This window comes from Salmo trutta, chromosome 19 (assembly GCF_901001165.1).
Source record: "Salmo trutta chromosome 19, fSalTru1.1, whole genome shotgun sequence".
NCBI classification, from domain to species: Eukaryota; Metazoa; Chordata; class Actinopteri; order Salmoniformes; family Salmonidae; genus Salmo; species Salmo trutta.
The window spans coordinates 8,181,684-8,194,518 of NC_042975.1; the positions used below are offsets into that span (position 1 = coordinate 8,181,684).

Genomic DNA, 12,835 nt, shown 5'->3' on the forward strand with positions numbered 1-12,835 from the left:
TATTTGACTAAGAACGAGAGTGCTGCATCAGATTACCTGTCCTCCACAATCACCCGACCTCAACCCAATTGAGATGGTTAAAGGATGAGTTGGACCGCAGAATGAAGGGAAAGCAGCCAACAAGTGCTCAGTATATGTGGGAACTACTTCAAGACTGTTGGAAAAGCATTCCTCATGAAGCTGGTTGAGAGAATGCCAAGAGTGTGTAAAGCTGTTATCAAGGCAAAGGGTGGCAATTTAACACTTCTTTGTTTACTACATAATTCCATATGTGTTATTTCATAGTTTTGATGTCTTCACTATTATTCTACAATGTAGAATGTAGAAAATAGTAAAACATAAAGAAAAACCCTTGAATGAATAGGTGTGTCCAAACTTTTGACTGGTACTGTGTATATATATGGAAAACCATCCTATTATTGAGTGGATATAATGTAAAGTGGATTTAACAAGTGACATCAGTAAGGGATCATAGCTTTCACCTGTATTCACCTTGTCAGTCTATGTCATGGAAAGAAAGGGAAGGGAAAAGGGGATACCTAGTCAGTTGTACAACGGAATGCATTCATCTGAAATGTGTCTTCTGCATTTAACCCAACCCCTCTGAATCAGAGCATGTGTTCTTAATGATTTGTATACTCAGTGTAAATTAATAAATTGTATTTGTGCATATTTAAACAAATTATGCAATCCTATGAAGTAATTTGCCAAAGACCTAAACCCAAACAAAGCGAATGTTATCAGAGGCAAGGAAAAACTTTCTAGGGAAAGAAGAAACCTTCAGAGAAATCAGACATAGTGGGGCCTTGTTATAGAGAAATCACTATATTTGTAGTTAATAGTAATGTTTTAAATATGACTGGTGTTACTATTTCATTGAATTAAAAAAAACTTTTAACGTGAATGTCTGATTTCACAATCTGTTCATAACCATGGTTATCAACTGCACAGCAGAAATGGAACGTAAATCAGAGAAAATAGATAAATAGTTGTGGTAGCAACTGCAGAGAAGTACTTGGGTGTACGAGATTTTACTGCAGATGAGTTTCCATGTGTGTTGAACGATATTGTCCTGTCCTCCCAGGCAGCCGGCCTGCTGTAGGATCAGATAGGGCCAAGTAGTGGGATAGTGGTGAGGTTTTAATGGGCGTAGGGTTGGTTAGTTGGTAGGGCAATTTTTCTTTCCATTTCCCTTCCCTTTTGTGTCACATTGTGTAATGAAATCAGACGGCAGAACAGTAGACGGAAACACAGGTCTAGATAAGAAGATCAATAGATTAATAGGGAGTCCTCACACTCCAGTACAGTAGGTGGCGGTGTATGCACCTTTCAGTTGGTTGCGATCCGCCAATACAAATTCAAAGAAGAAGAACTTCGCAATCTTTGTTTTGCGTTTCCGGCATTGTAGGAACACCAGTCCAGACAGGAGCCACGCCGAACACCCGACTAGAAAAGGTATTTTCATTTTGGTGGTCGCTTTCTATTAAAGCCGAAAGGTTAGCTAACTCAGGATTCAAGTATAAGCATTTATACATTACTTTTCTAATTGCAGACTTATCTCTATTAATGAACGGGTCGCTTACTAAGCCATGGGAGTCTTGAGGCCTGCGACGTCTTTGTCTGCGTGTGGATAGCATGCTTTGTGTAGTTAGCTAGAAAACTACCAACATTGTTGCTGCTTTTGTAAATGTATAATCCAGGCATTTACTCGCTAACTAATAACAGACGTGCAAGATAATTATAAGTCGAAACTCATAATCTAACTAGCTATGTAAGGTTACCTACTCATTCATTGAAATGTTACCTAGCTAGTCAGTTAAATACAACCTCACATTGGCTCTGTTTTTTTTAGGCCGGCCAGAGATTGGTATAGGACCAGCCCATCCAAATTAAAAATGACTGTTTAGCTAGCAACTCAAATGGCCATGCCATTGATACAGGAGTTTAATGACTCTGATGTAAAATATGATGTATTACAGTTCGCCTAGCTAGTGATTCCGTAATTAAATTGATTCAAATTCTGCGTTTCCCGGGTTGTGATTTGAAGATGTATTGACTGGTGTGCTCTGGCTTTACCTCCCAAAATGGCTCCCGCCTGACCCGTTTATTCTCCTTGATAGTCAGCTGTGCTTCAGCAAAGTCCCACACTCTTGCGAGATGGACAAACATGTTATATTTCGACAACGCTAAACCATGATCCTTTTTTATATAGCCAGTTATCGTCAAATCTGCAATAGGATACTTTTGGGCGAATGGACCAAATTCACATAGAAGTGTGTTTTGTGTTTCTCATTAAACAAGCATAAGAAGCGGTAGATGTGTTCTATTTGCGGTATTTCTATGCTTCCCTTTTTAAGTTTAATTTGCGCATGTTTTACTTTCGTTTTTGTACTCCAACTGAAAATACAATATGTTTGATAATGGAAAAGAGATTCGACAGCGGTTTTGATGGAACAATGATTCTCTACAGTGTACTTGTTTTGTCACCATAAACTGAAATGAAACTAACTATTATGATTTTAGCAACCAGGAAAAGTCGGAGTGATTTCTGCGTAGTGCATCTTTAAGTGCTAGTTATCCATCTAGATGCACTGACTGTATTGCGCTGGTTGTGGGCCGGAACTAATACTGATATTATTTGTACACTGCAAATTGTCCACAATTAAGCACAAAAACAAATTTTATTTGTAAATAACAATTACATACCCTAATTACACTGCGACACAATTTTTTTATTTGTTTTATTTAACTATGCAAGTCAGCTATGAACAAATTCTAATTTACTATGAAGGCCTACCAAAATGCCTTCTGCGGGGAAAGGGCCTGTGATTTAAAATAAATACAATATAAATATAGGACAAAACACACATCACAACATAAAGAGAGACCTAAGACAACAGCATAGCATGGTAGCAACAAGGCAGCAGCACAAAACATGGTACAAACATTATTGGGCACAGACAACAGCACAAAGGGCAAGAAGGTAGAGATACGACAATACATCACACAAAGCAGCCACACGATCACGTTTTTTTTTTTTATTCGTGGGAATACCTGGGAACAGATTTTGTCAATTAAACCATTTTTTTGCTGAAAATCCTGATATTTTTTTGTACCCCAAAACAAACAACCCTCAAACAGAGGGGCCTTAAAAAATCCCCTCGCTGGTATGTTTTGGCCCGAGGGCAGCCTGTTGCCGACCCTTAATGTATAGTAGCTTACTTTGACTGTCTCTCTCAAGCCAGGGCTGACCGATCATAAAAGAACCATGGCAGATGGAGAGGGATTTGTGGTGCGTATTCGTGGCCTTCCCTGGTCTTGCGCTGTGGATGAAGTGGCAAGATTTTTCTCTGGTAAAAAAAATACCCACAGATACTTATTTTTTTCCCCCCTAATAAAAACAAGCCTGTATGTATATCTGAAGTATTTTCAGGTGACTAAATTGGTGCAATAATATTCCAGATTGTAAAGTTGCAAACAATGGGACAAGCATCCATTTCACCTACACTCGTGAGGGCAGGCCCAGCGGCGAGGCCTTCGTAGAGCTGGAGTCAGAGGATGACCTGAAGATTGCTGTCAAGAAAGACCGAGAGACCCTGGGTCACCGATATGTGGAAGGTATTCATTAATTTGGTTTGTCTTCCGGTTTAAATAGTATCTTGAATTCTGATTATCTTCAAGGTGATTGTGCCAACAGGTTCTGATATGAGATTAGATGCTAAAGAATCCCCATGTACTGTTTTCTTTCTTTCTGTCTCAGTATTCAAATCGAACAACGTGGAGATGGACTGGGTCATGAAGCACACCGGTCCAAACAGCCCAGAGACTGAGGGGGACGGGCTGGTGCGGCTGCGTGGCCTACCCTTCGGCTGTAGCAAGGAGGAGATTGTCCAGTTCTTCTTAGGTGTGTTTGGTGCCCTTTGTCCTCCAGTCCAATTAAGATTATCACCCTCAGTTGATATCAACATAGCTTTGAAAATACACTGACTGTAGTTCTAGACTTGGCTGAAGGAAAATTCTTATCTTAATGACCTCTTGACATTTAACTGGGATCTGATCTCTGTGATATGACATCACTATGATAGTCCATCAGAACTGAGACTTAATTAGAGCCTAGATGGATACTTCTGTTTTGGTTGAATCTTATATTAGTCGTCCACTCAACAGTAGCACCACTCTATTAATTGGTGCAAACAAGCACTAACTTCATTTCTCCCTACTATTCTATGGGTCCCTTTTTTATTTTGTATATGTTCCCAGAATGAAGTACAAAAAAACAGTAAGTAAATAAATTATCCAAATGCTGACAGTCACCTGGCACGCTGTTCATACGGTTCTTCTTTTCATAGGGTTCTCGTGTCTGATGTGTTTTTTTTTTCTTTTTTCATTTTGTTATTTTTGAAGAAAAAGAGCAACAACTCTGTGAATGGGCATGTGATTTAATATGTCCCCCCCGCTGGGGTTATCTGTCCTTGGGTTGAAGGGTTGGAAATCGTGCCAAATGGGATAACATTGCCGGTGGACTTCCAGGGGAGGAGTACGGGGGAGGCCTTCGTGCAGTTTGCTTCACAGGATATAGCTGAAAAGGCTCTAAAGAAACACAAGGAAAGAATAGGGCACAGGTGGGGATGGATGGTTGGCTGGCTAAGCTGCTTTTCTTATGGTATTCACCTGTTACCACAATCGTCTTCTGTGGTAATGACACATGCCAAGAACCTGCACATGCTACAAGGATCATTCATACATGTATCCATTTCAGATCATCGCCCATAGTCTCTTCGAATTCAGAGACGCGCCTCGTATTTTTGGGCCAAAACATACTTTAGTGCTGAGTGATGGTCCTGGACTTGGTTTTGTGAGGAAGTTTTCGAAATGACTTCCACTCAAAGGTGTCAGAAAACACCTTTTGTACTGTAGATGGAGAATTCAGAATATACATCACTAAACTGGGTCAGATACAAATAAAATGCTTTTCATCTACCCCCCCCCCCACCCCCCAATCCAGTTAATTTTGAATTGAATTTAAAGGTGTTCTCTAAAAATGGCACCTTGACACCATGGTGTTTTTGCCCAAGATGGTACCAGTTTTCACTCTGCACTAATCCACAGGCCCTCATGGCACACAGATGTAACTGAGACCCAGTCTTCCTTGGGCCATGGATCCTGCAGTCACAAGGAAAGCTTTGATTTTCTGGGGTCAATAATGGCATTTATTTATTAATGGCAACACTGACAGTGTACTTCTCTATGGTTCTTTTGAGTAACCATAAGAAAAGGTTTTTCATTTTTCTGGGTTTCTCAGTGATAGTTTATTTTAAAAAACCAACAGGAAAATAGCTGTAGCATTCCAGTGGCTATTTGTCACTAACCCTAACAAGAGAAACCTCAATGTTCAGTCAGTGAAAGTCACAACTAATTTGAGACATTACTTCTCTTATAGATATTATGATTGACATGCATGGATGTGAGTAACAGGATGGAAATGCTACAGTGCTATGTCTTTAGTGCTACCTGATTTTTTTGTTTTTTTTTGTTTTGCTCATGTACAGTATTCCCCTCAATAGTCGTTCTATGTTTTGGTACTAGAACCCTGGCCTAATGCTTGTCTGTGTGCCTTTTTAGGTATATTGAGATATTCAAGAGCAGCAATGCAGAGGTGCGGACGAACTACGAGCCCCCGCGCAAAACCATGGGCGGCATGCAGAGACCAGGCCCCTACGACAGGCCCGGTGGTGGAGGCGGCCGTGGCTACAACGGAATGAGCCGAGGAGGCTCTTTCGACAGGATGCGTCGTGGAGGCTACGGTGGAGGTGAGGCTGGTGAGAATATAGTACAGTTCTCTGCCCCTTCCATCCCTCTTTGGTTTGTTTTCTTCAGGTTTCTGCTCGGTCTTTGGAAATCACAGGTGGATGGTGATGACGGGACACAGCGGCATGAGGAAAACTTTACGTGTTTTTTTGGATGTTAGAATGCATACCGGAGTTCTGTATATTTCTACTGTATTCGCGGGTCGAACTAATCATAAGCGTTCTACCTCTGTGGACTTTCCTAACGTCTATAGGTTCAGATCGTTATAGTGACAGTGGTTCAAGTTTTCAGAGTACGACCGGGCACTGCGTGCACATGAGGGGTCTTCCTTACCGGGCAACAGAGACTGACATCTACAGTGTGAGTACCAGAACTAGTTACGTAATATACACACTCAGTCACTGACTTGTAATGCTAATTGTTGCCATTCCCCCCCCCCCCCCATGTAGTTTTTCTCTCCGCTGAACCCGGTGCGTGTGCACATCGAGGTCGGGCCAGACGGGAGGGTGACTGGAGAGGCTGACGTGGAGTTTGCCACGCATGAGGATGCTGTGGCAGCCATGTCGAAGGATAAAGCCAACATGCGTGAGTCTGCAGTAATTTAATGTGCTGTGTGTGGGTCATCATCACTGTTCCTGTCTGGGTAGTTGCATCCTAAACCTGTCTTTTTTTTTTTAATCCAATCAAGATGTTTGCCTTGTTTCACACTGTCCTCTCTTCCTCAGAGCACCGTTATGTTGAGTTGTTCCTCAACTCGACAGCAGGGGGCAGCAATGGTGGCTATGGTGGACAGATGATGGGGGCTATGGGTGAGTTTTTATGGGAAGTAGATGAAGGCATAAAAGTGTATTCTGGGCCAACGGGTGTAGTTCTGTGTGCTGAATCACTTTGGCTTTAATTGGACATACAACCATATTGTTGTAAGGTATTTTATTTGACAGAATTCTATTTTCCACAGCTAACCAATCTTCCTATGGAGGCAGCCAACAGATGAGTACTGGTTACACAGGTGGTTACAGCGGCCAGTCCAGCATGGGGGGGTACAATGATTACAGTAAGTGTCAGCTCTCTGCTGCCTGTCACAGGAGAGTTGTTACTAACATTAAGCCACAGTTTCTTTCTTAACATTTTGTTTTACTTACCATATCAGATAAGAAAAACTCCTACATCTACATATATTTTATATCCTGCCCCTACATAGTTCACGATTTGCATCACTTACCAAATTATTACATGGGGACATATATGCTTGGAAAGTGGAGATGTCAAAGGGTTAACGTTGCTGGAGACACATTGCCTTTGTGAAGACAGCGTCCCGTTTACTAGCAAAGAGATTTGTTGTGGCAAATTTAACTAGGGTTTGGAATTGCCAACGATGATTCTATATGCATTGTGATTCTCATGATTCTATATGCATTGTGATTCTCATGATTCTATATGCATTGTGATTCTCATGATTCTATATGCATTGTGATTCTCATGATTCTATATGCATTGTGATTCTCATGATTCTATATGCATTGTGATTCTCATGATTCTATATGCATTGTGATTCTCATGATTCTATATGCATTGTGATTCTCATGATTCTATATGCATTGTGATTCTATATGCATTGTGATTCTCATGATTCTATATGCATTGTGATTCTCATGATTCTATATGTATTGTGATTCCATACTGTGATTTTATTGCTCATCATATGTCTGCTGCAGGGGGTTGAGAAATCCATGATAACTAGTTTTGATTGGTCGTGGAAATAAAAGTGCTGAAAACAAATAGGGAGACTATGTAAAAGGTTGGAGAATAAGCTGACGGAACAATAATGGTGTTTCAGTGCAGGTACAGCCAACTAGCTCAAATATTGTGACATTGTCAATGCAATATATCATAAAATAATATCATTAGGTAACTACCGAGTGGTAAATACCTGAATTGTTTTCCCCACATTTAGCTAAGATGATTAGCTAGCCAGCTAAAATGTTTTAGTTAGCAGTCACGTCTACACTATTTTAATAACCATGTCAACAACATGTCTCCAAAAATGACATGGTGTCTCCAATTTTGTTGACATTTTACCATTGTGATGCGCATCCATGAGTATCCACTTTCTATGTATATTTTTGCATAGTTTGTATTGGAGAAGGTAAGTCTGCGTCGATAATAATGTTGGTATTTATTTTTCCTGTTAGGTAATCAGAGCGGGATGAGCAGCAGTTACTATGGCAGCAGCCGTGGCTCCGTGGGCATGAATGGCAGCATGGGAGCGGGATGGGGCATGTAGGAGGGGGGGGGGGCGGGCTGGCAGCCGGAAAACTAGGTTCTTCGCTGTTGGCAAAATATATTATGTTTGTTTTTCGCGAGTGTTACAGATTCTGTACAGACTGGAGTGGTTCAACTGTAATATATGAAAGATGAGTGGAGGGCATGTTTCTACCCAAGCCTTTCTTAACCTTAACTCACTGGAGTCACTATGTTTTTTGTTGTTTTTTTTGTATTGTGAATCTGAGACCGCACGGGGTGATGGATTTCACTTCCACCCTAGTTATACCTGTAGTTAAAGCCTGAATGACTGGATTCTGTTTGAAGCAACGTGTGCTTTTGTAAATATGGTAATCATGACTGCTCCTTTTTTCATAGTTCCTATAAACTTGCTTTGAGCCAGAGGGATTTTTATAATGTTAAAGAGCATGTTGAAATAGCATTTTTTTTTTATATATATAAACAGGATATTCTTTTTGGTTGACTCACAAACTGCTAAATGTTTTAAACCTTGTCATAGTTGTCTCATCCCCTCTCACTGTCATGGTTTTGATTCTGCTATTGGGCATCGTTAATAAACTTGTTAACACATTTTTTTCTTGTCATTCCTTTTTTTTAAAGCAATATATTTTTGGGGTAATCACCACGGGCCAGTTTCCCAGACACCTAAAGGCTAGTCCTGGTATAAAAAGAAAGCTCATTGACATTGTTAGTTCCTACTACCCCATTCTAACACTTGGTGTCGCTGTTGACCTATTTAGCGCATACTTGTGCTTTGTTTAATATATACTAGGCAAGTCGGTTAAGAACACATTCTTATTTACAATGACGTCCTAACCCGGACTGCGCTGCAAAATACCTATTTCCTATTCGCGGTACACTTCAGGTAATAGCCCCCTAACCTAGGCCTACAGAAAGCGCACCGGTACTGGTCGACAACGTGCCTGTCCATATGCGCGCGTAGGCTAAATACCGTCCGTTTTATTTATTTGACATATTCTATCCAACTTACATTCTCGGACAAATCAAAGTTTTTTTTTTATAATACAATAATTATACTGATCGCATGAGATTTGTAAATTGAAAGTCTAAAGTGAAATTTTGAAGCACGTGCATGATTAGGTATACACTGAAGTCTTTATTATAGGATAGGCAGTTAGAGTTGGATAACAGAGTGCATATAACCTGCCGTGGTCGCTGGCTTGCTGCTGGACTGATCATCACACTGGAGGCTACGGAATGTCAGCAATACTGACATGCGGATGTCCGCTCATTGAACACTAGGCATAGCCAATATGTTATCTGCCATGAAATGCACACTACAGTATAGGTTCTGCCTCCTTTATTGAAAGGTGTGGCCATGAATCATTGGGAGGCAACATACATAATTGCACCAGTAGGAAATGAACAGTTGTTTTCCAACAGCCCGCCCAAGCAGTAGACTGGGTTACAGAGGTCACAAGCAGAGAAGCAGCGACACCTTAAGCCTTCTGGACGTAGACACGTTTAACTCCGCATAGATCCTACGGTGGAATTTATTTCAAAAGGATAACGCCTCGTTCTGACTGTATTTTTCGCTAACTCAAAAGAAAAACAGCAATGAATATTTATCTCAGATTTGCAATTTGTATTGTTTATGGATCAGGTGAGTGAGTCGGGAACAATGACTGGTCGGGACTTAAAACCAAGTCGTGACAATGTTGCAGCGATTTGTTTATAGGGGTATATTATATAGGCTAGCCCAGCCGTTCTAACAATGTATAGAATAATCATATATTCTTTAGGAATATGCAATATATTAACATTTATAGCAGGCTTTAAGCTTTAAGATGTATACCATAATATGTCAAACTATTTAAATTGTAGATGAACTGGAGTCTCTCTGAACTGAACTCTCTGAACTGGAGTCTCTCTGTATCTCTCTCTCTCTCTCTCTCTCTCTCTCTCTCTCTCTCTCTCTCTCTCTCTCTCTCTCTCTCTCTCTCTCTCTTGCTGTCTCTCGGGAGGAATTATCCTACTTTCTGTGGTTGCATTCAATCATGTAACAAAAAGTTTCCTATGTGTGTCTCCAGTGTCTTTCAGGATATCAAGTGGTGCCTCTGCCAATACCATTGACAGGCACGGGGATAAGTCTCCTGCCCAATTAACTGTGGTCAGTCTCCTCCACAATGATAAGGAAGTAAGAGACACCCAGCTAGAACATGACGAGGAGGAGTACTATTATGAACATGGTGATGAGGACTATCTGTCTGGGGATCATGAAATGGAGTTTCCAAAAGGTACAGTAGTTTACAGTCTAGAACGTTTTTAAAGATTCACGTTTTGCGTATGGAATGTTTAATAAAGAACCTATTTACAATGTATATGCATCTTATCTCTCTGAATCCCAATTATTTGTTGTTAATAAATATATTGTTCCTATCTTCCTCTCATCTCCAGTGGCATTTTCCACCAAGCCGAAACATCTGCCCGTGGCTCCTTATACAGACAGGACAAGGGAGGGCAAGAGAAAGGGAAAGGGTAAGAAGAGGAACCCCTGTCTAAAGAAGTATAAAGACTTCTGCATTCATGGGGTCTGCCAATACCTGAGAGAACTACGAGAGCCATCCTGCATGTGAGCCCCATCCCCTCATTCAGCACCATATCTGTATTTTGTTAGACACTTATCGTGTGTGTGTTTGTGTGTGTCTCCAAACTCAAGTCACTGTTTACTGTATTTCTTTGTAGATGTTTGCTTGGATACTCTGGTGAGCGGTGTCACCTTTTCAGCCTGCCAGTGACAAAGGAAGCAGAAGGCTTCAACAGGACAGTAGCACTGGCTGTGGTAGCAGTGGTTGTGTCCTTTCTGTGTCTGGCAGTCATCGCCATATTAATGACCATCAGGTCAGTGTGCCTCAGAGCTTGTTTCTGTCTTTGGAAAGGTTTGAGATGTTTCAGGATCACCAACTTGCCTCTGTCCTGTCCACGAATAACACATATTGTTGTCCTCCTTTGTCATATCAGGTATCATAAGCAAGGTCAATACAACCTTGAAAAGGAGGAGAAGGTCAAGCTTGAGGCGGTCGCATATCCTTGAGAATTTAGTGACAGAGTGAGTGTCTTTCTATTCCATAATGATTCATGGCCTCGTACTGTTTTTTTTTTTTTGTCTGAGGCATTGTCATAAAGTTAAGTGACTAGGTGGTTGCTTATTGTTTCTCCATGTGCTCTTTTCCAGCTAGGAGGATGACAATTCTACCTCAGTTCATTTTAAGATAAAGTTCATCCCCAAGAGGAACCTGTGGTGACGTAGGGGGAGATGGATTATGTCTACCACGTAGGACACCTGCCCGGCATGGTCTGACAGACCTCCTGAAAGACAGTCCGGATAGCAAACCATGATTATATGCGTGGGCCATTTCCCAATTGGAACGGAAATCTCCATTAACTAATTGGGGCATACTAACTTGACTGAAGTCATTTTACATGACACGGAGAAATTAAAACAGACCGAGGAGAGAATTTAGGGAATTTAGATTGTTATCAGTTGGTGTTTCTACCGACGTGACGCTCATCCCTCAAGCTATCTGACGTACAGTTTGACAATAGGGAATTTATTGTGGGCTCTCAGCTGTGTGAATTTTTCTTTCTCCATCTGAAATGTTCTATAATTTGTAGAAAAGGGTGCAAAGGGTGCCTATGTTCCATTTGGTCTTTGTATTTTGTTTTTACCAGAATTTTCATTGTAGTATTGGTGTATTGTATCAATCAGTCCTTTAAATAATTTATTTATTTAATACTTAAGCGGTACTTATTCAGATTTGTACTTGCTTTTTTATGTTCAGAGTACACTGGCAGTTTGTTTGTATGCTTCTGTATTCTGTCAAATCTATGTTAATATGTATTTATAGCGTAAAACAACATGCTGCTCATGTTTTGATCTAACATTTTTGGTTATACCAAAATAATAAGCCTCTAAAAAAACAAAAACAAGAACGCAGAAGAAATTCGGAAGGTGAAAGAGCATTCATTATGTACTTGCTTCTATTTCACGGATTGACAGAGTGAGGATTGAACCATCAATGATGCTAGAAATGAAACATTTGTAAAAAATGTGAGGAATAAGGACAGAGTTTGATGTAAACTGCAATTTGATGAAACATCAACTTGAGAAATGTTTTCAGAATGAAAAGGGCAAAATAAACACCGCTTTTCACAGTGAAATTACATGTAGTTCTCATTCTTGTAATTTCTTGTTTTATTTTCTTTACTGATGATGAAGTTATATGGGTTCGCAAAATACTGTTTTACCTACACTCTTTCTGTTCCAATCATGTTTACCAGTCACCGGAGATACTCTGGGAACATTATGTGCTATGATAATAGAGAGTTTATGTGGTTTAACCACTGGCGCCATTTTGGTTGACGGTCAGTAAACCCCCTAGGAAGCACTTCCTGCAGCTGCAGTGGTAAAACAAATCTCTCGATTTAGATATGATTTCACAAATCAGGCTTGGTAAACACATTCTACAGTGACCATAGGTATAGGGGATAGCTGACTGCTAAACAAAGTCAAAGATATCAGTGGAATGACCAGCTTCCCTATTTTTTTACCTGGACATTTCCATGAATGCAATAATAATAATAATTTGACGGGTGCTTATATTTGTCCTATTTCACACATCTACAAGTGTGTATTAATACGCATGTGTGAATTGGACGTAACTTTACATATCTCAACTCTTCCTGAGACACTCTCAGAGAGTGGGGTCAAAGCACTGGCGGA

The 12,835-nt window shown here is 40.5% G+C and overlaps 2 protein-coding genes across 5 annotated transcripts; both read left to right on the forward strand.

Annotated features, from left to right (window-relative positions):
- Positions 1-1,380: 1,380 nt before the first annotated feature.
- LOC115153924 (heterogeneous nuclear ribonucleoprotein H-like) lies at positions 1,381-8,664 on the forward strand. Of its 4 annotated transcripts, none has more exons than XM_029699613.1 (11): positions 1,381-1,455; positions 3,242-3,353; positions 3,463-3,618; positions 3,761-3,904; positions 4,484-4,622; positions 5,623-5,819; positions 6,062-6,168; positions 6,258-6,393; positions 6,534-6,617; positions 6,767-6,862; positions 8,001-8,664. In XM_029699613.1, the coding sequence occupies exons 2-11, from the start codon at positions 3,269-3,271 to the stop codon at positions 8,090-8,092; spliced, it is 1,236 nt and encodes a 411-aa protein (XP_029555473.1). In that variant the 5' UTR covers positions 1,381-1,455; positions 3,242-3,268; the 3' UTR covers positions 8,093-8,664. The 4 variants fall into 4 exon arrangements, with proteins under 4 accessions (XP_029555473.1, XP_029555476.1, XP_029555477.1 ...); XM_029699616.1 differs by having other exon boundaries at positions 5,623-5,810; XM_029699617.1 differs by having other exon boundaries at positions 7,997-8,085.
- An 839-nt stretch (positions 8,665-9,503) lies between these two features.
- On the forward strand, positions 9,504-12,273 carry LOC115153925 (proheparin-binding EGF-like growth factor). The gene is made up of 6 exons (XM_029699618.1): positions 9,504-9,715; positions 10,143-10,349; positions 10,510-10,684; positions 10,798-10,953; positions 11,074-11,161; positions 11,288-12,273. The coding sequence occupies exons 1-5, from the start codon at positions 9,670-9,672 to the stop codon at positions 11,144-11,146; spliced, it is 657 nt and encodes a 218-aa protein (XP_029555478.1). The 5' UTR covers positions 9,504-9,669; the 3' UTR covers positions 11,147-11,161; positions 11,288-12,273.
- The last annotated feature ends 562 nt before the right edge of the window (positions 12,274-12,835 follow it).